This window comes from Panthera onca, chromosome E3 (assembly GCF_046562875.1).
Source record: "Panthera onca isolate mPanOnc1 chromosome E3, mPanOnc1 haplotype 2, whole genome shotgun sequence".
NCBI classification, from domain to species: Eukaryota; Metazoa; Chordata; class Mammalia; order Carnivora; family Felidae; genus Panthera; species Panthera onca.
The window spans coordinates 25,979,566-26,004,704 of NC_138354.1; the positions used below are offsets into that span (position 1 = coordinate 25,979,566).

General features: G+C 45.4%; 3 protein-coding genes across 4 annotated transcripts in view; 2 read left to right on the plus strand and 1 right to left on the minus strand.

The window, feature by feature from the left end:
- The window catches only part of PDILT (protein disulfide isomerase like, testis expressed), a 42,966-nt gene extending 38,716 nt beyond the window's left edge, over window positions 1-4,250 (plus strand). Inside the window, exons 10-12 of the mRNA XM_060648669.2 lie at window positions 753-931; window positions 2,350-2,439; window positions 3,891-4,250. Coding sequence (XP_060504652.2) covers window positions 753-931; window positions 2,350-2,439; window positions 3,891-4,127 — 506 coding nt within the window. The 3' untranslated portion in view covers window positions 4,128-4,250. The remainder of the gene's footprint in view (window positions 1-752; window positions 932-2,349; window positions 2,440-3,890) is intronic.
- Window positions 1-25,139, minus strand: part of ACSM5 (acyl-CoA synthetase medium chain family member 5) — a 116,848-nt gene that overhangs the window by 68,231 nt on the left and 23,478 nt on the right. The window lies entirely within an intron of this gene.
- UMOD (uromodulin) lies at window positions 11,614-24,274 on the plus strand. The gene is made up of 10 exons (XM_078440500.1): window positions 11,614-11,807; window positions 12,963-13,732; window positions 13,840-13,947; window positions 15,108-15,316; window positions 16,272-16,420; window positions 18,283-18,528; window positions 21,191-21,353; window positions 21,950-22,031; window positions 22,765-22,806; window positions 23,958-24,274. The coding sequence occupies exons 1-10, from the start codon at window positions 11,710-11,712 to the stop codon at window positions 24,017-24,019; spliced, it is 1,929 nt and encodes a 642-aa protein (XP_078296626.1). The 5' UTR covers window positions 11,614-11,709; the 3' UTR covers window positions 24,020-24,274.

A 25,139-nucleotide genomic window follows, 5' to 3' on the forward strand; every position in this document is an offset into this window, starting at 1 on the left:
TAATGCGACCACAAAGAGCAGGGAAGGTTCAGTTTCTTTCCATGCTGGAGCTGGTCCATGATTCTCTCCAGAGGGCTAGGTGCCTGGGCCAGACTCAAAGCTTAAAGGAACTGTCCCTAAGGAAGTCCCCTTTCCAGGGGTCATTGTACTTGTTACAACTTCCTGTTCAACCTCTTAGGTACATTCTCTACCACGGGACTAAAAGGCAGTGTACTATAATAGTCACAAGTCAAAGAAGCCTGACTTCAAATCCCACTTTCTGCTCAATTACCTGGGTGACCTTGGACTGTGAGCTTAACTTCTGTTGGAAAACTCTTGTGCTCTCACTCTCTCTCTCTCTCTCTCATATTCACACACACACACACACACACACACACACACACACACATGATTTCTGGTAGAACATGAGGAATCATCTAGCATAAATATTTTTCTTGTTTTTTTTTTTTTTCTCTTCAACTGGAGTGGAAAGCTATGTCAAAGGAGAAACAAAGAATAGAAGAAAATGTCCCAGCATGCTTAAAGTGTTAGTGTCTGGGTGGAAGGGGACTATATCAGTTTTTTTCTAATTTATTTAATAATGACCAGGTGCTGTGATTGAAATGTAAAATAATGTAATACAGTGTTAAAAGAAAGAGTGAAATCTGCAAAGCAACAGAACCATTAGTAAAATATGGTGATGGTGTTTATGGGGGTAGTATTGACTTTCAGTTTTATTAGTGTGAACTTGAGCAATGGCCCTTCTCTTTCAGATGCACCCTGGTCAGAAAAGTGTAAGGAACTCTTCCCAGTGTTGCAGGAGTTGGGCAGAAAGTATCAAAACCACTCAACAGTCACCATTGCCAAGATTGACATTACGGCAAATGACATTCAGCTGATGCACTTGGACCGGTACCCCTTCTTCAGGCTTTTCCCCACCGACTCTCAACAAGTGAGGAGCACTTGGGAACCACATACCTGGAAATGCCATTATGTCATTATCAGAGAACCAGTTTCTCCCTATCTCCAGCTCTGCCTTCTACCCAAACAGCTTCATCCTCAGCTCAAGCCCCTATTATCCTCTCATGTTCAGGTTGAAGAGTGTTTTCCATTAGCTTCCCCACAAGTCCCAAGACTTGCTGTAATTGGGTCCAGCTTGGGTTAGCTGCTCTTCCCTTACCCAGTCAGTGTAGTCAGGCTGATGTGAGTGTCTTGATTAGTCAGGCCCAGTTTCCTCTGGTACTGGGGCTGAGCTCTACCCAGACTATATGGAATAAGGTGGGGGGAATTTCCACGTGAATATTGAGGGTGGGGTGCTATGAGAAGAAGGAAAATCACATGATAGAAAAGCAGTTAATGTCTTTTACACTTCAGTATTATAATCAGCAAGCATCATCAATGTCATGGAACATACTCTCCATGCTGCTCTGCTTTGGCACCTGGAGAAGGGTGTCCATCAAAACAAAGCAAGCCAAGATTCCTGCTCCCAAGAAGAGTATGACTGAGTGTGGGAGAGAAGTCATGATGTAGGCCCACCTCTACATGCAATTGGAATTGAAGGGGACAGATTCTGGAAGGCAGATATTTCATGGAGACATGAGATTTTGAAGAATGCTGAGTATTTAAATCAGATTAGAAGAGGGATGTGAACTACACGTAGGAAGTATAATATGCACGAGGATGTGGGCAGAAGGGTGGCCATAGCACTCTGAAGGAGATGCCATCCTTCTGGTACAGAAGATGCATGTGGAGGAGTGATACAAAATGAGGCTGAGTTGAGAGGGTGGAGCTACCTTAAGTCTTTAGTTATATGAAAGGGAGTTTAGACAACCAGTGGGCAGTAAACAGCTTCATAATCTTCTTAAAGACTAAAAAAGGAAAGGGAACTAGTGTTGACTGAGTAATGATCATGGATCAGATGCTTTGTAAAATAAGAACTATTCTTATTCTTCTTGTTATGATAATAATGTCAACTATATGTAGTACTCACTATGAGTCAGGTACTGTTTTAAGTGCTTTTCATATAGTAATTCATATAGAAATTCTTATAACAACATATGTGGTAGGTACTATTGTTATCTTCACATTACAGATAAAAAAACTGAGTCACAGAGAGAGTAAACAGGGTTTGAACCTTGACAGTATGCTCCGAGGTCCGTGCTCTGAAGCACTACATTATAGCCCTATGGTGGAAGAGTTTTTATTATTCTTATGTTAGAGCCATAGTAATGGAGGCTCAGAGAGGTTAAAGAACCTACTCCCTGTACTCAGGTTGTTAGGAATTTGACCCTGGACTTATCTTACATAGCAATCCCTGAATATTTTGCAAGAAGAGGATATTGTCTTGACCTTGTTCCATTTTCTTCCTAGGCTGTATTGTATAAGGGAGAACATACCCTGAAGGGCTTTTCTGACTTCCTGGAAACTCAAATCAAGACCAGGATTGAGGATGAGGATGGGGTAAGGTGAAACAGCAGTACCTGGATTATTCTGTCTCACATAGAACACCAAGAACTCAAAGGACTAGGAGAGGGTGTGCCAAGAGTCCCATAATCTTGTACTCTGGAGATCATTGACGACTCGGTGAACAACTACCCATTTTGGATGACTTTATTTCAAGGGCACTTACTACAAGGAAGTAGAAATGGCAGACTTTAGAAATGAAGGGAAAGACAAAGGCTCTGAGGCCTCCTAAGGTTGCTTCCCTGGCCTCTGTTCCTGAGTCAGTAACCAGATGTCTTGACAGGATCCAGCTCTCTGGCATTATTTTCCTAATGGATGAGATGACAATCCCCATTCTCTCTGAATCCTGTTCCTGCCTCAGTGAGGCCATCTGCAGGAAGGTGCCATCTCTATTAGTTAGGACCCTTTCGTTTGCAAATATCAGAAACACGATTCTTTCGTTTAGGCAACAATGGGAACTTAATCCATATAACTGCTAGGACATCAGGTAGATTCAGAAGCTCAGACTCATTTTCTGTCTCCCCATCTCTGTTTTACCTTTGTTGGCCTTATTCCCAAGCAGTCACTTCCCCATGGAGGGTCAAAGATTTCCCCACAGCTCTAAACTAATATCTTCCCAGCTTAAAAAGCAAGTGCCTAGGGGTGCCTGGGTGGCTCATTTGGTTGAGCATCCGACTTCGGTTCAGGTCATGATCTCATGGTTTGTGAGTTCAAGCCCCACATCAGGCTTTGTGCTGACAGCTCAGAGCCTGGAGCCTGCTTTGGATTCTGGGTCTCAGTCTCTCTCTGCCCCTTGCCCACTTGTTCTTGTTCTCTCTCTCTCTCTCTCTCTCTCTCTCTCTCTCTCCATCAATCAAAAATAAGTAATCATTAAAAATTTTTTTAAAAAAAAGAAAGAAAAGGGGTGCCTGGGTAGCTCAGTCGGTTAAGCACTTGACTTCAGCTCAGGTTATCATCTCACTGCTCGTGAGTTCAAGCCCCGTGTCGGGCCCTGTGCTGAAAGCTCAGAGCCTGGAGCCTGCTTCCAGTTCTGTATCTCTCTCTGCCCCTCTCCCACTCATGCTCTGTCTCTTTCTCTCAAAAATAAATAAACATTAAAAAAAATTAAAAAAAAAAAAAAAGCAAGCAGGCACCTACTTCTTAGTAGTCCTAGGAAATGTCCTGGATAGGGATTCATGATAGGCCTGGGTCACATGCCCAGCCCTGGAGTTAGAGCTGGGGCAGCCACACGTGTGGCCTTAGAGTGGAGGAAGGAGGTTCCACAAGGGCTTTCTTTCCAGAGGGGCAAAACCACAGTTGGGCTCTGGCATCTATGAGGATGCTCCAAGTGCCTCTCTCTGGGCATTTCCAGAAAAAGAAGACTTGGTAATTATAATCACAATTACCACATATGTCTTGCCTCTTTATTTCTTTATCCTACTTCTTCCCTCCCTTCTTTTCTTGAATAGCTGTTGTCTACTGAGCAAAGTAAAGTGACAGAAGAGGAGGCATTAGCTGAGGAAAAGGAAGTACCTATTATCAAGAAAGAGTTACGTGACCAGAAGTTGCCTGGGATACAGAATGTGACAAAGCTGGAAGAGCCAGCTGGGCAAAAGGAACCAGCCAAGGAGGAGGAGGAGAAAGTGGCTAAGCCAAAGGGACCTCCAAAAGAAGAGAAGAAACCAAAAGTGAAGGAAGAACTGTAGCTTCTCCAAAGCTAAGAGCCATTTTCCAGGTCCTGGCATCATTTTCTAAGTGGATCTGCTCTAAAAAAAATGATATATCATTGCAGTGGGTGGAGGCTGGATAATTAAAAACTCCTGAAAGTCTTTGGCCCTGTTCTTTGCATTACCTCTTTTTTGTGGTTGGTGCTGCCTTAGAAAAGCTGTTTGACCTGGAATTCAGGGTTGCAAGCAAAGCCATAACTGAAACATTTAATGAGTGTTTACAACATGCCACACAGTCATGTAATTCTCACATTACTTTCATTATCCCCATTTTACAGATGAGAGATCTGAGGCAAAGAGAGGTTAAGCAACCAGTCAGGACCACATAGCCAGAAAGCCCTTGAGATATGATCCCAGGCACTCTCACTCCAGAGACTACATTTAACCACTCTACACACCACCTTCACTAGGTTGGAGTCCCCAGAGTTTGGCTAAAACTTACAAATGAAGTGGACTGATTTGTTTAGGCTGTATTTTAGCACAGTAAGAAAGAGATCCAGCCCCAAACATGTCCCCAGTCTACTATATTTCAGTAAGTGACCCACTATCTTAAGCAGCAAGGCGCTAGGATAATCCTCAAGCCCCTTTGTTTACTACCCTAAAAGTAACTCTACCAACGCATGTGACTCCACCCACTTGCACTGATTCCATCCACTTCTGTGCACTGACACGTGCCACTTATCTTCATGTGACTCCACCCACTTCCCTCCACCTCCACCCACCATTCTCAGCCAAGGAAGTCTCTCCAATGGTGCTTCTATTGCCATTCTGTAGTTCCTTGCCCACCCCCCACCCCTATTCCATAAAGCTGCTGAAATTCTTTTAAAAAGCCATATTCTTGAAAGCTTGCAACACTACCTTTTTTTAACTCTGTAATGGCATCTTTATCCCTTTTAGAATAAGATTGGTCTGCTCACCATGTCTTCCAGGCCTAGAAATTTCTGGCCCCACAGATCTCTTCTGTTCCCTTCTCTCTCCCTGTCATTTTCTAGGCTCCAGTCATACTTCCTGTCTATTCTTGAACAGTTCAAGTGCTTTCTCTCCTTACGGCTGTTCCTTCTGCCTAAATGCACACATGATGCACTCCCATAGATCTTCATGCAGATGTCTTTTTTATCCTTCAAACCTCAGTTCAAATGCCACCACCTCAAAGAGGGCTTCCTAGATACCAACATTTGAAAGCACCTTGTTTTGCTGTGCACTAATATACTGCTTGATTCCCCCACTGTTGGGTAAGTCCCTGGAGAGCAGATATGTCTATTCCCTTCCCCACTGTATTCCTAATGCCTAGAATGCTGCTTGGATACAATAGGTGCTCAGGTAATAAATATCCATGGATCAAATGAAATTTGATTTCAGCCAGCACCCTATCTCTGAGATACATGATTTCACTGTCATCCCAAAAGGGGCAGGTGCTGACACAGTGTTGCCTGGAGACCCAAATTACATTCTATATTAGTTTCCTATTATTGCTCTGAAAAATTACCACAAATTTAGTGGCTCGAAAAGTACCAACTTACTCTCTTACAGCTCTGGAAGCCAGAAATCAGAAGTTAATTTCACTGAGCCAAAGTCAAGGTGTCATGAGGGTTAGTCCCCTCTGGAAGATCCCTTGACTTGCCTTTTCTAGCTTCTGGGGGCTGCCTGCATCCCTTAGCTCATGGGCCTGCCCAGATAACCTCATATCGAAGTCTTAAACTTAATGGTACTGCAAAGTCCCCTTTGCGATGTAAGGTAACATTCACAGATTCTGGGGACTAGGACACAGACATCTTGGGAAGTCATTATTCTGCTGACCACAGACTCATGCTGCTAATTTGTGTTAATCATTTTGGCCAAGTGGCAACAGAGCTCCTCTTGAAAAAGGGGGCATATTATTTTACTGACCAAAGTCTCTGCAAGCCATCTAGGCCTTTCTACTTGCCACCTATCATGTGAGGGAAAGGCTGTTTATACTTCTTCAGGCTCCTGAACCAGCTCCTCTACCTCCTTCTCCCACCCCCAAACCTGGCGTGTCCACATCCAGACTAAGCAGGGAACAGCCTGGGGCCCTGGAATTCACCTGAGCCAGACTGCCCCAACAGGAGCAGGTGTTAGTATTCAGGACATGGTGTGAAACTCACCTGCCTCAGCCTTAAGGCTATGTGGCTGCTGGTCAAAGGAGGGGTTCATGGAGGCTGCTAGGAATAAATCACATGCAACAGAGTTCCTAACTGGCCACCAGCCAGAGAATGGATGTGCTACCTGCAAGTCCCCCACGTGTATTTGGGGCCTCATGAAGTGGGGGTCAGATTGGGATAAGCAGTTATAGGTAAGGCTGGTGGTGACCCTCTCTTGGAAAGGCTTTCCCCCTTGACTCATTTTCTACTCCCTCCCAATACACAGCACTCTCACAAAAATCCTTTGTATTCTGTTTAATCAATTTTTCAAATTTCTTCACACTTTAGCTTCATTACCTGAAAAAAGGACCCAAAACCACCTACCTTTCATTGCTAAGCATGGAATGTTTTTTATCCCCAAGGAGTGCAATGCATCACAGGAGTAAATCTGAATAAGATACGCACTTTAGTATGGATTTAACACAGGCTAGCTGGGTAATCTCAGGGAAGCAACTTAATCTTTCTGACCTACAGTCTTATTGGTAATATGTGTTGTAACAATTATTGTATGACACAATAAACATAAAAGCATTCAGTACAGTGTCTGGCCCAAGAGAGGCACTCAGTAAGTGACAGCTGTCAAGATTATTAAGATCAAGTCTCCTACCCATGCTTAAAAGTTGAGAGAAGAGCATTCCAAGAAAATGGGAACTTCTGATAAATTGAGTAAGGTTTGTTCAAAAACAAATATTTTTGACTACTCTTCTGGAAGCAAGATAAAGAAAAAAAAAAGTGATTGAATTTGGCAACATGGATGTGTTTGGTGATCTTGATGAGCAAAGTCAATGGAGCTGGCAGATCAGGAAGCATATCAGTGTGAATTTGAGTGGAAAGTGTGCAGATAAATCTTTTGTGAAGTTTGGCTATGAAAGGTTGGAAAATAGGATGGTGGCTGGAGGGAGTGTGGGGTCAAAGGAAGGTTTCTATAGAAGGGACTAGCAGATGAGAATACTCTCAAGTGACTCCAAGAAGAGGAAGTTACAGGAGGAAGGAGTAAGCGAAGGTGAGGAAAAATGCTTATCAGTGCAGGAAGAAGGATGCTGCCTCCATCATGACAGGAGAGGAGATGTGGAAGATGAGTCCAGAGACAGGAAGACGGAGAAGATAAGGGAGGCATTGCTTACTGGCTCCCATGAGTACACTGTGATGTCATTAAATGTGTGGGGCGAGAAAGGGTGGGAATTTTGAAGAAAGAGTGGAAAAACATCCAACTAGAGAAACGCCACAGGACGATCCAGCTGCACTGAGTGCAGGTGATGCTTATTGTTTTAAAATGTAGGTTTTATTATTATTCAGGTATTGCAAGGCCAATAGATGAGAAAACAGATGCCATTGAAAACACAGTTTATTATATTCACAGATCCCAACAGGAGGGGGCACACAAGGTCAATCAGGAGGTCAAGGGAGAGGGGGAAAGATGAGCAAGAGCCTTTCTTGTGGTTTCCATGGGAAGGAAGAGGAGAGGCAGGGTAAGCAGGTTTAGGACTGGCTAGTTTGAATAAATTTCAGTGGGCCCTGGGAAGTGGGAATTGGGAATCCTGGGAATCATCCCTGGTTGTCTGGTGTCTGGCACTGGGGTGATTAGGGCAAGGGAATAGTGGCCCTGAAAGTGAGGGGTCCTGGCAAAGGAGGGTGTGGGGGTGGACTCTGGGTGATTGGTTTGCATATGAAAAGCAGATCTCAGGCCAGCCCATTGCTATCTGTAGGAATTAGTTAGCTTGGGAGGGGCAGTCCCTCCACGGTCAGCAAAGCCCCAAGATGTAAAAGCATCAGAGAAACTAGAAAAATATGGTTATTGGACTTATGAATAGTCTCCAACACAAAGGTCCCGCCCGTGGCCTTTGCCCAGACAACTCCAGGAGCCACCCAGAGCCTCCATTTTAATGTTTTGGATATCTTTTAGATCTTTTAGATAATCTTTTAGATAATCTTAAAGATACCTGGATGTGGGTTTAGACAAGGCCTCATTTGCACCAACCAGAAATGATATTCCCAATCCAAAATGGAGAAAAAGATTATTTTCTTCTTAAGCAATAGGAGGAAAAAAAAAAAAGGAAAGGACACAAACAAACTGCCAGTTTAGAAAAGAATAAATAACCAACAAATGAAGAGACAATGACTTCTCCTTTCACTGAAGAATTGCAAAAGTAAATAATGAGATTTCTCACTTATTTTTTTGACAAAGATAGAAGAAAGTGTACAATGTTCAGGGTTGGTACTATGGTGGGACCATAAAATAATTTTTAAAAATCTCTCTGGGGTGCTGTTTGGGAAGAAGTATCAAAATTCGTAAAACTGCACCACTTCTTTGACCCAGAAATTTCACTCCTACAAAATTATCCTGTGGAGATGAGTGCACAGTGCTGATGGTTACCCTGCCACTAAATGAGACAGGATGAAAAAGATCCTGAAAAAGTACATGCAGTGGGTCATTGTTCTATTTCCTACTCAGCCCAAGTTCACACATATTCAATTTTTCTCAGTGGGACTGACTCTTAAGACTGAACTGTCATCTACATGGGCCTGGGTCAGGAGTCATGGAGTCGAGCCCGGGCTCTCCCTTTTCCTACCCCTGTGACTGTCCATCAGCAAAGCAGCATTGGCAGTGACTGCCGCGGGTAGAATTGTTACTACATGTCTGTCCTTACATCTTCTCCTCTAATCACCATAACTACTCTAGGAGATGGGCACTTTACCTTTACAGACAATAAAAATGACCTCAGAAAGATTAAGAAATGAGCCCTCTGGCACACTATAAATGGCTGATCAAGAGCCAGAACAACTGACTCAAAAGTCAGTCTACCCAGTCACGAAGTTATCCACCTCCCAAGGGGCCTGTCCTCATCGGAACTCAGAATCTTTGTTTCACAGAGTGGGTCTGGTGCAGTGATGTCTGCACCCAGGTCTCCTGGGTCACTCAGTAGGTTGGGCATTTGACTCTTGATTTTGGCTCAGGTCATGAACCCAGGGTCGTGGGAACCAGCCCCATGTCGGGCTCTTTCTGAGCATGGAGCCTGCTTAGGATTTTCTCTCCCCAACCATCCACTCTCTGTCCTGCCTCCTCTCTCAAATAAAACAAAAACAAAAACAAAAACACCTCTTTTCTTCCCAGGACAGCCTGGCTTGGGATACTGGCCTCTGCTTGGCTCCTTGAGTCCACCTTGTCCTTCTCATTGAGCAAGAAAAAGCCTAGTACCTTGGCACTGCTTTTCCAGTTAATTTCTAACTCAGGAATCTCTTTATGTCAAAAGGTGCAAAACAGAGGCCTTGTATTTGCAGGCACAAGTTTGACCCCCAATGTCAATCATTTGGGGTGTCTACATATTAGGAAAAAGAAAAACAACCTGGCAGCCTAGGAAAGGAAAAAACTGTGCCCAAAGGGGAAAATATTCCACCCTCAAGAAAACAATCTCAAGAAACAGAACCAGAGGATAATTGGAGGAAAGACTGCCAGCCAGGGGTAGATGTATATATAGTAGGCACATACTTGTAAACAGATTAATTCTACCTTTCTGGCTTCAGGTAAGGCTATCTACAGCTCTCTCTTCTTCTAGCCACTTCTTCCCACCTACCTGTCTTCTAATTCCCATTCTGCTTGGGAGAAGGGAGAAGAAAATCAAAAGATTAGACACTAAGGTCAGACCTAGAGTGAGTCCTTCCTCTGTTGATAATTGGCTTCATTATCTCTGGTTGGCCAGTCTCCCTCTCTTTGAGGCTGTGCTCTGTGCTTTTCTAATAACAATGACTACTATTTCTTCACTCATTCAATGCATGTTAGTTAAGTGTCTGCTATGTACCAGGCACTGGGAATATAGCAGTGAACAATAGCATTGGCTCTGTGCTAGGTCCTGCTTTGAATATATCATCTTAGTTAATACCCATGACAATATGCAGTCAGTTATTACCCACCACAGTGTTTTCAAAGTATAGATCACAACCCATTAGTGGATCATGAAATAATTTGTGGATTATATCCAAAATCTTCTTTTAACTAAATACTATAGACAATGTCAACAAGCAACATACACAGTAACGATAAGAATTTTTTTTATAAAACTTCTAGTGTGTGTGTGTGTGTGTGTGTGTGTGTGTGTGTGTGCGCGCGCGCGCACGCGCGCGCAGGCACATACACAAGCAACTGCACCAATTTAACTTTTTACAACATTTTTTAAAATATATTTTTGTGAGACAGAGCGTGAGCAGTGGAGGCGCAGAGAGAGAAGGAGACACAGAATCTGAAGCAGGATCCAGGCTCTAAGCTGTCAGCACAGAGCGTGACATGGGGATCAAACTCACAAACTGTGAGATCATGACCTGAGCTGAAGTCAGATGCTTAACTGACTGAGCCACCCAGGTGCCCCAACAACTGTACCAATTTATGGCAAAAAATATTTTCTTTATAGCAGATCCTAGTCATAAACGCTTGGAAAATACCACTCTAGAACACAAGTTCTTTGATCACAGGGACTTCAGACTAAGCCTGGCACATCACAGGCACTCAGTTTGTGGAAGCAATGATCCATATTTCATAGATGAGAAAACAAATTCTTCCCGAAATGAAATACCTTGCCGAAAGTCACACTGTTAGTGGTTGGTAAAACAGGGATTTGGATCCCTATTACAGGCTCCAAGTTCCGCACATTTAACCACCATGCTACCCTACTTTGCTGCTGGAAAAATTAGGGTAGTATTAGTAGTATCCACCTAGGATTATTTCACCAATTGAGTGAAATAATAAGTGACTGCTCTGGAAACATTAAAATCCATTGTGAGGGTTAATCGCCTCTCGAGTTTCTTATCTCAAGCTATTTCTTTGTGATATGTGAGTTGCATGAAGTCAGGGATCTTGCCTATCCTGTTCATTGTTTTCTTTGGTGTGTAGCTCCCTGTTTGGCACAAGGTAGCTACTCAATAAATGTTTGTTGAATAAATAAATGGATCTGGGCAAGCTGAAAGTTTCCCAGCAGGGATCAGCAGTTGGCTGTTAAAACCCAAAGCTGCCTCCTATGATGGTGAGTCCAGAACATTCTACCCTATCTTGCTGCCTCCTGTTCCAAATGAGACTCAGTTCTTCCAGATGCACTGAGACTTGGGGAGCAGAGGATGGCATGCGGGTGGGAGTAAGGGTGGGGTCACAGATGAGAAAACCACCAAAGCAAGGGCCACAGCACTGCACACTTTTTGTAGTTCATATAAATGGCATCTTCTGGAGCTGTGCAGTGCACAACCAAAGCACTCCTCCCAACTGTGGGGAGGGGAGTTAGATCATGCATTTATCCCATCCATCTCTGTTCACAGGACTCCAGGCATCAGAGACTGGGAGGAAAACCCAGGGGGTCAACCTGTCCTTGTTTTTGGGCAGGTCTTCCCCAGATCAGAAGTAGCTGTGAAGAGCAGAAGGAATGGGGCGGCTTTCTTCTCTGACCCTGATGCGGATGGTAGTGGTGGTAACCTCTTGGGTCATAACAGCTGTCACCATTGAAACCTCAGAAGCAAGTAAGTGTGTGTGTGTGTGTGTGTGTGTGTGTGTGTAGGGAACAATGCCACTGTTAGCAGAGGAGGTCATGCTCTCTCTCCTGTCATGATTGGAATTTGATTTATTCTAAATACATTTTGATACTTTAATGTATATAGCACTCAGATGGGAATTTTGCTAAAATGCAGGCTCTGATTCAGTGGGTTCTGGGTAGGGCCTGAAATTCAGCGTTTCTGACAAGCTCTCAGGTGATGCTAATGCTGTGGTTCTTAGATCACACACTGAGATGCAAGAGTCTGGAATACCACTAAGGTCCCCTGCCACTTTACTGGAAAGTCAGGAACATACTTAACCACACAGGGGGTTTGAAACACCTAAGTGGCTCCCAAATACCTCCCCTTGCATTCTTAAGAGGTCATTCCATTGGGTCTTACATCACCCTCATCTAGCTTTCAGCTTCTCCATGGAAAAGGGAGCTGGGCACCACCCATGAGCTGGAGTACTCGAAGGCACAGTAAATGCCATTTCAGTGTCCTGGTTAAGAGCATATACTCTGTGGTCCTGCCACCTGGGTTTGTGTCCTGGCTTTTACCAACAGAGCACATGGCTTAAACCCTCTGAACCTCAGTTTGCTCATCTTTAAAATAAGGGTAAACACAGAAGCAATCCCCTAGGGGCCATTGGGGAGGATTCAATGAGATAATGAGTGAAAAGCACACATCCCAATTTAAGTGCTTAATAAACAACAGCTCATTATCTTTATGGCTTTTATTGTCATGGAGGATGTCACACAAAGTGTGACTGCCCCTGTCAGGGAGAGTTGGGGAAGTCTTCAGGGAGGAGGCAGGGAAGATCTGAGCAAAAGGCATTAAATGTTCAAAAGTGGGGAAGGGGTGACAGGGTCACCTAAATCCTACCAAAGTGTCAAGAACTCTGTATTATTCCTCTGGATGTAGAAACATGGATATTTTAAAAGAAGACACAGTTTGAAAGCAATGCTTAACACAGAAGAATGAACAGTGGAATCATAAGGGGAGTTTTGTTTATTTGTTTAGGAGGGAGTCCTCCAGGGACCAAGTCTAAAGAACATGGTACCCAAAGGGATATAGGAGGACTCTCTTGGTCACCACTGGTCCAGCTGTCCCTACTCTGAGGCTGGGCTCTTCTGTCCGCAGTAAGCTGCTCTGAATGTCACAGCAATGCCACCTGCCTGGATGAAGGGGTTGCCACAACCTGCTCCTGCCAGGTGGGTTTCACCGGCGACGGCCTTATGTGCGTGGACCTGGACGAATGTGCCATTTCTGGGGCACACAACTGCTCCGAGGACAGCATCTGTGTGAACATGCTGGGCTCCTACTTGTGCACCTGCCCTGACGGCTTCCGCCTGATGCCTGGGCTGGGTTGCACCGACGTGGACGAGTGTGCTGAGCCGGGACTCAGCCGCTGCCACGCCCTGGCCACCTGCATCAACCACAAAGGCAACTACTCATGCGTGTGCCCTGCTGGCTACTGGGGTGATGGGTGGCACTGTGAGTGTTCCCCAGGCTCCTGCGGGCCAGGACTGGACTGCGTGCCTGAGGGCGACACGCTTGTGTGCATGGACCCATGCCAGGTGCACCACATCCTGGATGAGTACTGGCGCAGCTCTGAGTACGGGGCAGGCTACACCTGTGACTCAGGCCTGAGCGGCTGGTACCGCTTTGTGGGGCAGGGCGGCGTGCGCCTGGCCGAGACCTGCGTGCCGGTCCTGAGCTGCAATACAGCTGCGCCCATGTGGCTCAACGGCACACACCCGTCCAGTGATGAGGGCATCGTGAGCCGCACGGCCTGCGCCCACTGGAGGGGCCACTGCTGCCTGTGGGACGCACCTGTCCAAGTGAAGGCCTGTGCTGGCTACTACGTCTACAACCTGACCGCGCCCCCCGAGTGCTATCTGGCCTACTGCACAGGTAAGTGGGCGTCTTCCCCCCACCCCCACCTCCACTCCAGGCCTGGGTGGGCACCACAGGAGCCTGGGGAGCATCCCTGCTGACTGTCTGTGTCTGTGACTCTGCAGACCCCAGCTCTGTGGTGGGGACGTGTGAGGAGTGCAGTATAGACGAGGACTGCAAAACGGATGATGGCACATGGAGCTGCCAGTGCAAACAGGACTTCAACATCACTGGTGAGGCAAGGGGTTGAGAAATGTCAGCAACTGGGGGAGGGACATAGTCCTATGTGATACATATCATCCAATTTGAGTGAAAAGAAGGTCCAGTAATATCTATTAAAACCAGCAGAAGCTCTCTAGGCTCCTGGTCTCATTTTAGTTGGCCCCAAAGCTCCCAGAGCTTGAGGGACCTCCTTATCCCCACCTTCTTTCTGAGGCTCCCACACCACAGCAGGACAGGGGAAGCTGCTACCTGTTGGCCAAAGACTACCTAAGCCAAAGTTCTGCAGCCCAAGAACACAGGACTGTTGACCAGCCTGCGGTTTCTCCCACTGACCCCTGGAAGACCCATAGCAGGGCTCTGGCCATCTCTGAGCCTCAGATTCCCCATACGTACAATGATTGAAGCAGGAAAGTATCTCCCAAACTTCAGTCATGATTTTAGTCACATCCAAGTTCCAATTTTACAATTTTTCTTTACGCAAGTACTAGCTTATACTGGGATTTTTATTAGTAACTTGTTTTTCTTTAAATTGATTGAATCCTTCTTCTTTGAAATAAACTTGGGACATTGATGGTCACTACTGCATCTATCTGTGGCAAGTAACACCTTCGATAGAAGGTAACAGTAAAAATGAATACAAGAAAAGAAAATTATTAAATTCTAGCAGCTGTGTAATACTTCAATTTTAAAGTAAAAAAAAAAAAAAAAATCCAGCTAGATGTTATTTTGTTCCCCAAACACTTAGCCTGATATCTGCACTCTGTTGTTTTGAAAGGGAAATTAGTAAGTGCAGAGCATTAAAAACATTAGTAACTAGTGAGGACTATCTCTTTGATACAGAAAGGATGGAAAGATACTATAATTAATGTGTTGTTTTGTTTTGTCTTACTGAGATTCAATGTATTTAATGCTGGGGGGTGAATGGATCAAAACACATAGAGGGTTAACAAGGGGCTGATGGATGGCCACTTGAATCCACCCAGAGATACTGAGTCCAATCTTGTGTCTCAGTCCCTCTGATAGGGAAGACCACAGCAAGAACAGACAGAGGCTAATCTGAGTGCCCTCCAGGTGGTGGATAGCCCAACCAACTGGGCCCAGGGCCTGGAGATGTGGTGGACCCCGAATTGTGGTCACTGGCTTCCAATCCCACCTTCCCTGCCTATTTCAGATCTCTCCCACCTGGAGCGCAGGCTGGAGTGTGGAGCCAATGACATCAAGGTGTCCCTGAGCAAGTGCCAGCTGAAGAGCCTGGGCTTTGAGAAAGTTTTCATGTACCTGCGTGACAGCCAGTGCTCAGGCTTCATTGAGAGGGGAGACCGGGACTGGATATCTGTGGTGACCCCAGCCAGGGATGGCCCCTGTGGGACAGTGATGACGGTATGTGCTGGTCAGTGTGAGACAGGGTGAGAGCACTGCCTGGTTCAAGCCCTAGCTTTATCATTTCCCAGTTGTATGAGCCTGGCTGTGCCTCAGTTTCCTCAACCATAAAATGGGATAATAGTACCTACTTCATAGGATTTTTAAGAGGATTAAATGAGTTATTGTATGTGAAGTGATTAGGACAGTGACTGGCACAGTGTAAGTGCTTAATAAATGTTAGCTTCAAATAAAGAGAATGATCCTGATGACAGTTCCCCATTTTACAGATGGGAACAGAAGGGCCTCTACAGGAAAGAAATTCTTCTCAGCCAGTAGGTATTGGCACTGGGCTCAGAAGCAGGTCTGTCTATCTTGGGTGATCCTGGGAGGCAAGGTCTGCACCACTGGTGTCTAGAGAACCAGGACTTCACCTACAGAAACCTCCTCAAAAGGGACCCAGAGGTCAATGTTTGAGTGAACACTGCTTCCCCAACTCCCTCATCCCCTGGAAAGAAAAGGAAAGAAGACAAAAGAAAGGAAGAAGGAAGTTGTCATTTGCTGCATGTAGCGTTTAAAATTCCAGCATTAACAATGAGTCAGGACATGGTTTTTAGTCTTTTTAGTGTATGAGAGAGGAAACATGGCCTAAGTGGAAGAGCCCAGGCTTATTAGATCCCACGTCTTGTGGGCAAGTTACTCAGAGTTAGTCGGTTTCTATGAAGCCCCATCTCCTCATCATGAGGCAGGAGATAGTAGAGCTTAGGGTCATTGAAGGGGCCAATACAGTGATGCCGGAGGAACATTTCGCTCAGGACCTAGCACGTGATGCATGCTCATAGATGGCTGCTGTTGTTATAACTTTTGATTATGACAGCTGGGAGGACAGCTCACAGGTAGCTAGAGAAACCCATTTGGTTTTGAATCCTACTCAGATTCTCATGCCCCTTTCTCCCACTCCCACCCCCCAACACAGAGGAATGAAACCCATGCCACGTACAGCAACACCCTCTACCTGGCAGATGAGATCGTCATCCGTGACCTCAACATCAAAATCAACTTTGCGTGCTCCTACCCTCTGGACATGAAAGTCAGCTTGAAGACCTCCCTGCAGCCAATGGTCAGGTGTGGCCAGAGAGGGTCCCCGGTGTCCCTGGCTGGCTCCACCCCACGACCCCTTAACCACCAGGTCCTCAGTTTCCCTGTCAACTGCCAGCCATAAGGAGCTGGGTGGGGGTACTGGGAGCCAGCATTCCCAATGGAATACAGCCCAACTGGGAATACTGGAGCCCAGATTCAAATCCAGGCTCTGTCACATACTAACAAGATGGCTTTGGAAATTGATAGCCCCACCCTGGGTGATGGTCTTCAGTGAAATGGACTTAGCAGTACTTTATTAGAAGCACAATAGTGCTTTGCATATGTAAATCAAATATTAGGGCCTCTGGCTTATCAGAGGGGCAGGGTGGTTGGACCAGACGGAAGGAGAGAGGGCTCCTGGTCCAGACCTGCTATTTATATGATATATAAATCATATGCCATATTTGAATCTCTGTTTCCTTCCTTCTCTGTACAAAGAAGGAGTTGACTAAAGAGGGATTTAAAATTATGCCTCTTGGGGTTTCAGGGTCTTTAAGGAAGTGCCTTTGGGGATGCCTACAAGGTGAACCAGAGACGTTCCACCTATAATGGGTGCCACATGTGGTTTTATTATTTAAAAAAATAATGAAAGGATCCTGTTGCCAAACAAAACTGAAAATCTCTGAGTAGGATGACTCACAAGCCAATGATGCTGATGTTGGAAAAATTACAGTTGTAATTAGAACAAGCATTTATCAAGAGCTGACTATATGTCAGGCATTGTGCTAACAGCTCTACAGGAAATCTCAGTGAAATCTTAGAGCACCTTAAGAGGTATAGGTATTACTATTATTATTATTCCCATTATACAGATGTGGAAATTGAGGCTCAGAGAAGGTTGAGGAACTTGTCCGAAAGTAGAGTTTAGTAAGTGACAGAGCTGGGATTCAAACCCAGGCCATCAGGCCCAGAGTCCCCACTCTACCATGGCCTTAATTATGAAGCTCACCCATGGTTACATGCTCTTTGGGCACTAGGCACTGATGAGGGTGCCTGGCTTACTTGGGGGAAGAAGGTTGCTCATTGTCTGCCTTTGGATGGGTCATCATCTGGTCAAGCAGTTCACTGAAGCAATGTGGTGGCCATGTCTCAGCCTGACAGACTTCAGGGAGCAAAACATCTGTGTGCAGATGTGTCTCTGCTTTGAGCTGGGAATCTTGCCTTACTCCAAATTTGAGTCCAAGCCAACAACCCACTTCTCACTTATAACATGGACTTCTGCATTACTGCGTTTTTATCATACACCTTGTTTCTAGGGTATCAGTCTTACAATGTCCTTTATTGGCTCATCCTGTGAAGTCTACATCAGTGTAGCTATTTTCAGTGTGGTTTATTTGTAACCACAAATAAATTTACAAATTTACAAAACCCCTGTCTTCTGCTGTAGATAGAACCAGAACTCTGACTTAGGCCTGTAGGACTCATAGTCTCCCTTTTAACGGTTCCAGGTTGAGACCAAAGAAGAAATGTAGGTGACTCCCTTGAGAACTTGTTTATTGCACTTCTTAAAGGCAAGGGCTACCATGTGAGGGGGGTAGACATGTTACAAAAAATGTGATCTATGGATCAGCAGCAACAGCAACATGTGGGAGCTTGTTAAAAAGGTAGAACCTTCAGCCCGACCCAAACCTACCAAACCAGAACCTAAATTTTAACAAGATCCTCAGGTGACGCATGTCTGCTCATTGCAGTTTGCAACCATTGCAGTGATGGTGGGTTCCAGTCCTACTGCTGGATAAAAATGCAGAGAGCTACCGGGGACTGCCCAGGACTACAGACCAGAAAGGGTGGGCCATGTGTTGCTGTTCTCAGATCTGGTTTTCTCACCAGCCCCTCTCTCCCTGTAGCACCCTAAACATCAGCGTGGGTGGGACAGGCATGTTCACCGTGCGGATGGCACTCTTCCAGAGCCCTGCCTACACACAGCCCTACCAAGGCTCCTCCGTGACCCTGGCCACAGAGGCCTTTCTTTACGTGGGCACCATGCTGGATGGGGGTGACTTGTCCCGGTTTGCACTGCTGATGACCAACTGCTATGCCACACCCAGCGGCAATGCCACAGACCCCTTGAGGTACTTCATCATCCAGGACAGGTGAGGCTCCTGGATGGAATTCCAGGGCAGAATGGGGCAATCTCTGGATTGGGATTTGGGGAAAAGTACATCTTTATATTTGTTCATCTCTAGCTGAAAATCTAACATTACCATCCACTATGAACATAGGCAACAAATCATGAAAGTATTAGCAGGACATTTGCACATGTTAATACTTTTCAGTTACTAAAATATTACAGTTTCTACTAGAAATTATTTAATTATCAGTATGTATTTATATATAATAGATATGTAAAAGGGCACCTGGATGGCTCAGTCGGTTAAGCATCCTGACCAGCTCAGGTCATGATCTCACAGTTCCTGAGTTTGAGCCCCACGTCGGGCTCTGTGCTGACAGCTCAGAGCCGGGAGCCTGCTTTGGATTCTGTGTCTCCCTTTCTCTCTGCCCCTCCCCCACTCACATTCTGTTTCTCAAAAATAAATAAAAAAATAAACGTTAAAAAATTGTTATAATAGATATGTAAATATATAATATATATATCAAATATTTTAATATTTTGAGAACTACACTTCAATTTAACTGGTTTCCTTTATAATCTTAGGTACTTTATGTGTTTAAAACATTATTTTTGAGGAGGGATGCATGGGCTTTACCAGAAGGCTGGAGGTGTCCAGGACTCAAGAAAAGGTTAAGAAACCTGACTGAAAGGTGCACCCACCCAAGGCAGGAGACAAGCAAGCAGGACTTGGCTGGGAGGAGTGCACTGGAGACGGTTAATCAAGGGCCAGTTGTAAAAGGGAGGACATAGAAGTGCTGCTTTTTACTCCAGAGGCATTGGAGAACCATGGGCCACACTGTGAGAAAGTAATTCACACTGTCATTCAAAATGGAACAGATGTTTCTGGAAGCTTACTGTGTACCAGGCTCTGTGGATAACACAGTGCATAGAACAGACAAACCTCTATGCCCTCATACAGCTGATATTCCAAGGGGTGGGGGGAGACCAATAATTAACCAAGATGAAATCCATAGCATGTCAGTGGTAATGGAGCTACAGGAAAAACCCAAAGCAGGAAAAGGGGAGAGGCATTTGCAATTTTAGTAGCACAGTCAGGAAGACAGTGACCTATTCCTGATTCAGTTCTTAGAATGTGTCTAATTACATCAAGGGAAAAGTCTCAGTTGGGTGCTCATCTGACATTTACACTTCTCTGTTATTTGCTAATCCCCTTTGCAGCAGAAAGAAAGCAGAAGTCTGTTTTAGGGCCTTTAGCTGTGACAGTAGCTAACTAAAATTTAATAGCACTGTTTTACTTTGTATTTATCTGTAAATGGTCATGTTTTGCTTATGGCAAGCGATACTGGTTTGCCATTTGTGGTCAGGATCTGAAGATTCTTCTGAAAAAACTGATGTATTCCAATAAAAATTTACATGTATTTGATGAAAATAGTAAGTAGATAATAATACAGATGTTGCGAAACACAGGAAAACATACATGAAGGTGGTTTCTAGGTAAGGCAAAAAAAAATTGGGAAAGGGTTGGCATGATCTTGATTGGGCCATCATGGAGACTTGGGTTCACATCTTGGCTTTGCTGTTTCTTTGCCAGAGACACAAGCCATCTCATCTGTCTGACTATTCATGTTCTCATATATGAAATGAGCATATGTGCAGTTGAATATGTACGCTGTGGAACGCTTGGAAAGTTTTGAAAAAGAAGCAGGAAGAAATGCTGGATGTGCCTTTGTTTTTCTGTCTGGGCATGTGTGGGAGCTGGATTGGGGACCACCAGTCTGAGAGAGATGTCAAACATCTCAGGATGTGTAAGGAGGAGCCGGCTGGGGAGACAGTAAGAGGGGCTGGATGCCCTGCTCAGGTTGTATGTATGGGTCTTTCAGGCAGTGGGTCCCCTTAACCTCAGGGCCTTTATTTTGCCAAGTGGAGTGTGCACTTTTGCAATCAGATCTGAATTGTGGGGGACACAAAGCAAAGAGGTCCCTTCTCAGTTCTTCCTCTGTGCAATCAGCATTCAGCCCCTCTCCTAAATCAATTCTGAGAAAATCATGTAAAATAGCAGAGAAGATGCCCAATTTGTCTGCCCATGTGTCCTGATCCAGCCCAGCACATACATGAGTCATTGCAGGTGCAGTTTTGAGTTCAGGTGCCATTGTGTGCATTTACAGATGGGCACACACACATACACACACACTCCCATTTGGTCATTGCCCCTCAGGACTTGGAAGTTGCCCACTGTTATAGTTAGAGCCACCTACATAAAAGATAGCAAAGGAATGGTAGCTAAGGATCCTGAATGTCATTTCCTAGGAAACCAAGCTGACTTCATTACATAGTTTCAACTCTGTGCTGACCACAGTTTTACTTCACCATCATATATATGTAGCATCTACTATGTGTCATATACTATAGTGAGCACTTTGAAAAGTTAACTGGCTTAATTTTCACAGCTATCTTATGAAATGGGTTACAAATAGTACTCCCTGTATACAGACTGGGAGACTGGGACACAGAGAGATTAAGTTGCTCAAGGACACACAGCAAATAATAGGGGGAGGAGTGAGAGTTGAACCCAGAAGTTTGGCCATAATTGCTTCTCGGCCTTTTGGCTAAGATCAAGTGCAGGAAGTTTGGCCATAGAGTACTTGTTTAACCAACCATGTTTTATGACTTAAATCTCCCAGATGTCCACGCACTAAGGACTCAACCATCCAGGTGGTGGAGAATGGGGAGTCCCCTCAGGGCCGATTTTCTGTCCAGATGTTCCGTTTTGCTGGGAACTATGACCTGGTCTATCTGCACTGTGAAGTCTATCTGTGTGACACTGTTGATGAAAAATGCAAACCTGTGAGTTGCCTTTTCCTCCCTCAGGCTGCTTGCCATGACCTCCCCCTCGCCCATCTCCAATAACCAAAGACATCTGGCCACAAGGTCTAAAAGAAAATAAACATTTTGGCTGTGTTTCTCTTTTAGTCCAGGAATAGAATGAGCAGTAAGACGGGGTGGGCGTGGCCAGGTAAGAGACCTAAGCTGTTGGGAAATCAGGCGAGATCAGTGCATTGCAACTGGCTGGTAAATGCTCTGGCTTATCTGCAGGCTTGTGTTCTGATAACAGAAGCTGACATTTTAAAGCACCAGGTGCACCTTATCTGTGTTAATTTTTTAATTCTTTGCAGTAACTAAAGGGGAGGAATTTTATTAGTTCCTTATATGAGCCACTCAGAGAACTTTGGTAACTTGCTTAAGATCATATACCTAACAAATGGTAGAGGTGGGGCATGAGCCCAGGTATGCAGATTTCCTGACAACCCCTGCTTTGACCATCCTCAAGCCCCAGACTGAGGCAGGAGGATGCCCTTGTGAGGAGTGGAACCCATTCCCCACGGCAGGACCACATTCAGTCTCCCTCATGGAAGGGTTTCCTTGTTGCCCTCTTCCTGCAGACCTGCTCTGGGACCAGATTCCGCAGCGGGGGCATCATAGACCAAACCCATGTCCTGAACCTGGGTCCCATCACACGGAAAAGTAAGAAAGATACTCCCTCCTCCCATGCTCCTGGTGGGGAATATTCTCTGGAGATGAGGAGGAATGACAGAACTCAACATGTGGATCTTACTATGTTCAGAACTGGAGCAAGTCAATTCTGTGGGGCAAGGTGGACTATAAGCTGCCTTCCTTTTACCAGTTCCGAGTCATGTGTTCTTTCTGTTGCACAAATTTGTTCTTGTGCCTCCTGTGTACTAGGCCCTATACTAGTGGTTGGGGATCCTGTGGTGAGCAAAAGCAGACACAGATCTGGTTCACATGGAACTTAGAGACCACTGGAGCAGACATTATTCAACTGAGGAGGGATTAACTAAGAGGGGTCAGGGAAAAGGGGTGAGGGGAAGGGAATCTCAGGGTACAGAGGGTACAGCATGGGCAAAGGGCCTGTAGTGGGACGTAGCTCAGCCTGCTAGAGGAACTGAGAAAAGGCCGGGCAGGCTGGAAAGAAGAGGATGTTGGTATAGGATAAGCTGATGTAGTGGGGTCCAGACCATGTGGGGACTTACAGTTGTTGCTAAGTTTTGGTGCCTTTCTCCTGAAAGTAGTGGGGAACCCCTGAAAGTTCAAAAGCAGGGAAATGACATGATCAGGCCCGGGTTTTAAAAAGACTACTCTGGCTGCAAGGAGAAGAGCAAATTGAAGGGCTTTCTCTCAGGATTTTTGCCAACTGCATGCCTTCTCCTCACACTGATCCTTCTCTTTCCATCTACAGATGTCCAGGCCGTAGTCTCAAGGGCTGCTTCCAGCAGCCTGGGTAAGTTCAGGTCCCCTTTTCAGGGGACATCCACGAGAACCTTCCTCTGGGGCTTTTATCTATAAGCCCAGGATGTGCTGGAGCACCTGGCCTGGTTGGCCTGAGCTCTGAAGAGGTGACTGCACCTGTGGAAATGCCTGGTCCTGGGGATGTACATATGCACATATATGTATGCTGTCCCCCACTAGTGCACATGTGCACACAGACACAGGCATGCATAGACAGGCACCCCAGAATGTACATCACCCAGACATGTTTGCACACACACAGACACACGCACACCAGGTCACATGCATATATTCATATTTGTACACACAGATGCACAGACAGCTAGAGGTGCACGCATGCATATTTGCAGGTACAGACACACACACAGTTAAACAAACTTATACCTAGTAGACATGCACACACTAGATCTGCATCCTGGGCACTTCCTGAAGCTTTGTGATTTATCTCTAACACTATTTTCAGGATTCACTCAGCAGGTAACAAATATATGTTCAGTGCTACTACATGCCAAAGACAATGCTTAGTCCCAGGATTAACACAATAGACAAACAAGAAACCCTGTTTCTCTGCTTCTCTGATGACAAAGGCCAGGGACAGGTGGCATTTTATGGCCTTTGACTGACTTGTCTGAAAATATGGATGAAAAGTGAATTAATGTAACTGTTGCCCTTCTTGGCTCCTGGTATCTAGATCTGAAGGAGTTGTTACACCAACCTAGTGTTTTACCTGAGCTAGTCCAACCCTGTACCAGTGACCTTGGAGCTGGAGATCTAAGGTGTTCCTAAGAGGCTTCTCCTCTGTGAATATCTCAAGGTTACAAAGGATGCTTGAGTAGGTTGGGCCCTGCACATCAGTGTCCTTTTGAGGGGCTACCAATGCCATTCCTAATGCCAGAGGAAAGACTGTCTTCTTCAATCTGGTCCACCTGAGAGGGCACCTTTCTCTATTTTTCTACTCTGAGTGGCACCTTTCTCTAATTGGATTTCAGAGCAGATCAAGAGAAAGAAGTTTCCTTTTTCTAACTGATCAGCCCAGAGAGGGTATCCTTTCCTAACTGGTCAGTCTAGAGGAGGCACCTAATGTTAGTTTTGCACAAAAACACATCCGTGTTAGCAGCAGCCCTATAATTGCTTTCTTTGCAGGGTTCCTCAAGGTCTGGCTGCCTCTGCTTCTGTTGGCCTCCTTGACCCTGATGTCTCAGTGATAGGCAGCTGGAAACCCTGTGCTCTGCGGCTCTCACTTCCTGATGGCTGTAGGTGATGCAGTTTAGTGCTCCAGCCACAGAAAAGGGAGCTCACACTTCAATCAACCTGCTCCTCTTGCCCTGCCTTTGATCCTTGCTATTGCAAAACGGCCTGTATCTTTAAATTCTGCCATCTCTCAAAATGGGACTTGTGATGTGTCTGCACATAAGGTCCCATGTCTCTTAAAAAGTGTGGCAAAATAATAATAATTTTAAAAGCTCAGTCTTTGAAGTCATTCATTCATTATTTTTCATTGAGCATCTACTATATGTAGGAACTGGTCATAGTGCCAAGGATCCTGTGGTAAAAAAAACCAGGACTCATGGAGTTCACACCCTGGTTGGAGAGACTGGGTTTAACTGGTTCTGCTGTGTAATCTTAGACAAAATACATGATGTGACTGAGCTTCATCCATCCATCTATCCATCCATCCATTTATTCAAGAAATATTTGCTGAGCATCTCCTCTGTGCCAGGCACTTCTGGGGATACAGAACTGAGCAAGTAAAACACAATCCCTCCACTCCTGGAGTTTACAGTCTGGCAAGAAACGGAGTGAACCTAAAAGGTGATTACAAGTGTGGCAGGCATGGTAGAAATGGAAGGTATAACTGGGGGCTGCTGCTGCTGTATAATGGGACCAATAATGATGCCCTCACAGGGTCTATTCAGCTTTGCAAAAACATTTATGTGAGCACCCAGTACGTGCCAGGTGCCATGATGGGAGCTGGGGAAAGACCAGTGAATAGGATAGATGCAGTCCCTGTGTTCAGGAGTCTCACAATCTTTAGAGGTGATGCACTGACACAGCCTACAGACTTCCTTCCTTCACTGCACTTGTCCCTCTCCATCTAGAAGATGTAGGCCTGTTTACACAGCCACAGCAGCAGCAGCAGCAGTGGAGAGAAGACCCACTACCCCCATTGGCCAGGGAGGCTTCACAAGGCAGGGTCTGGTGGGGTGGGGGGCTCCAGGAGTCTCACTGAAGGCACAACCAGAAATAAAGAGGCTCTTGGGCCCAGGAGACCCAGATATTCCAAGGACTCTGGACTTGAGCCAAGGACTCTGGACTTGAGTGTCA

Bases quoted from the DNA above. Each gene is read 5' to 3' on its own strand.
- UMOD (XM_078440500.1), top strand. From the start codon at position 11,710: ATGGGGCGGCTTTCTTCTCTGACCCTGATGCGGATGGTAGTGGTGGTA. The intron at 11,808-12,962 runs GTGTGTGTGTGT...GTCCGCAGTAAG, and splicing joins GAAACCTCAGAAGCAAGTAA to CTGCTCTGAATGTCACAGCA. The intron at 18,529-21,190 runs GTGAGGCTCCTG...TAAATCTCCCAG, and splicing joins TACTTCATCATCCAGGACAG to ATGTCCACGCACTAAGGACT.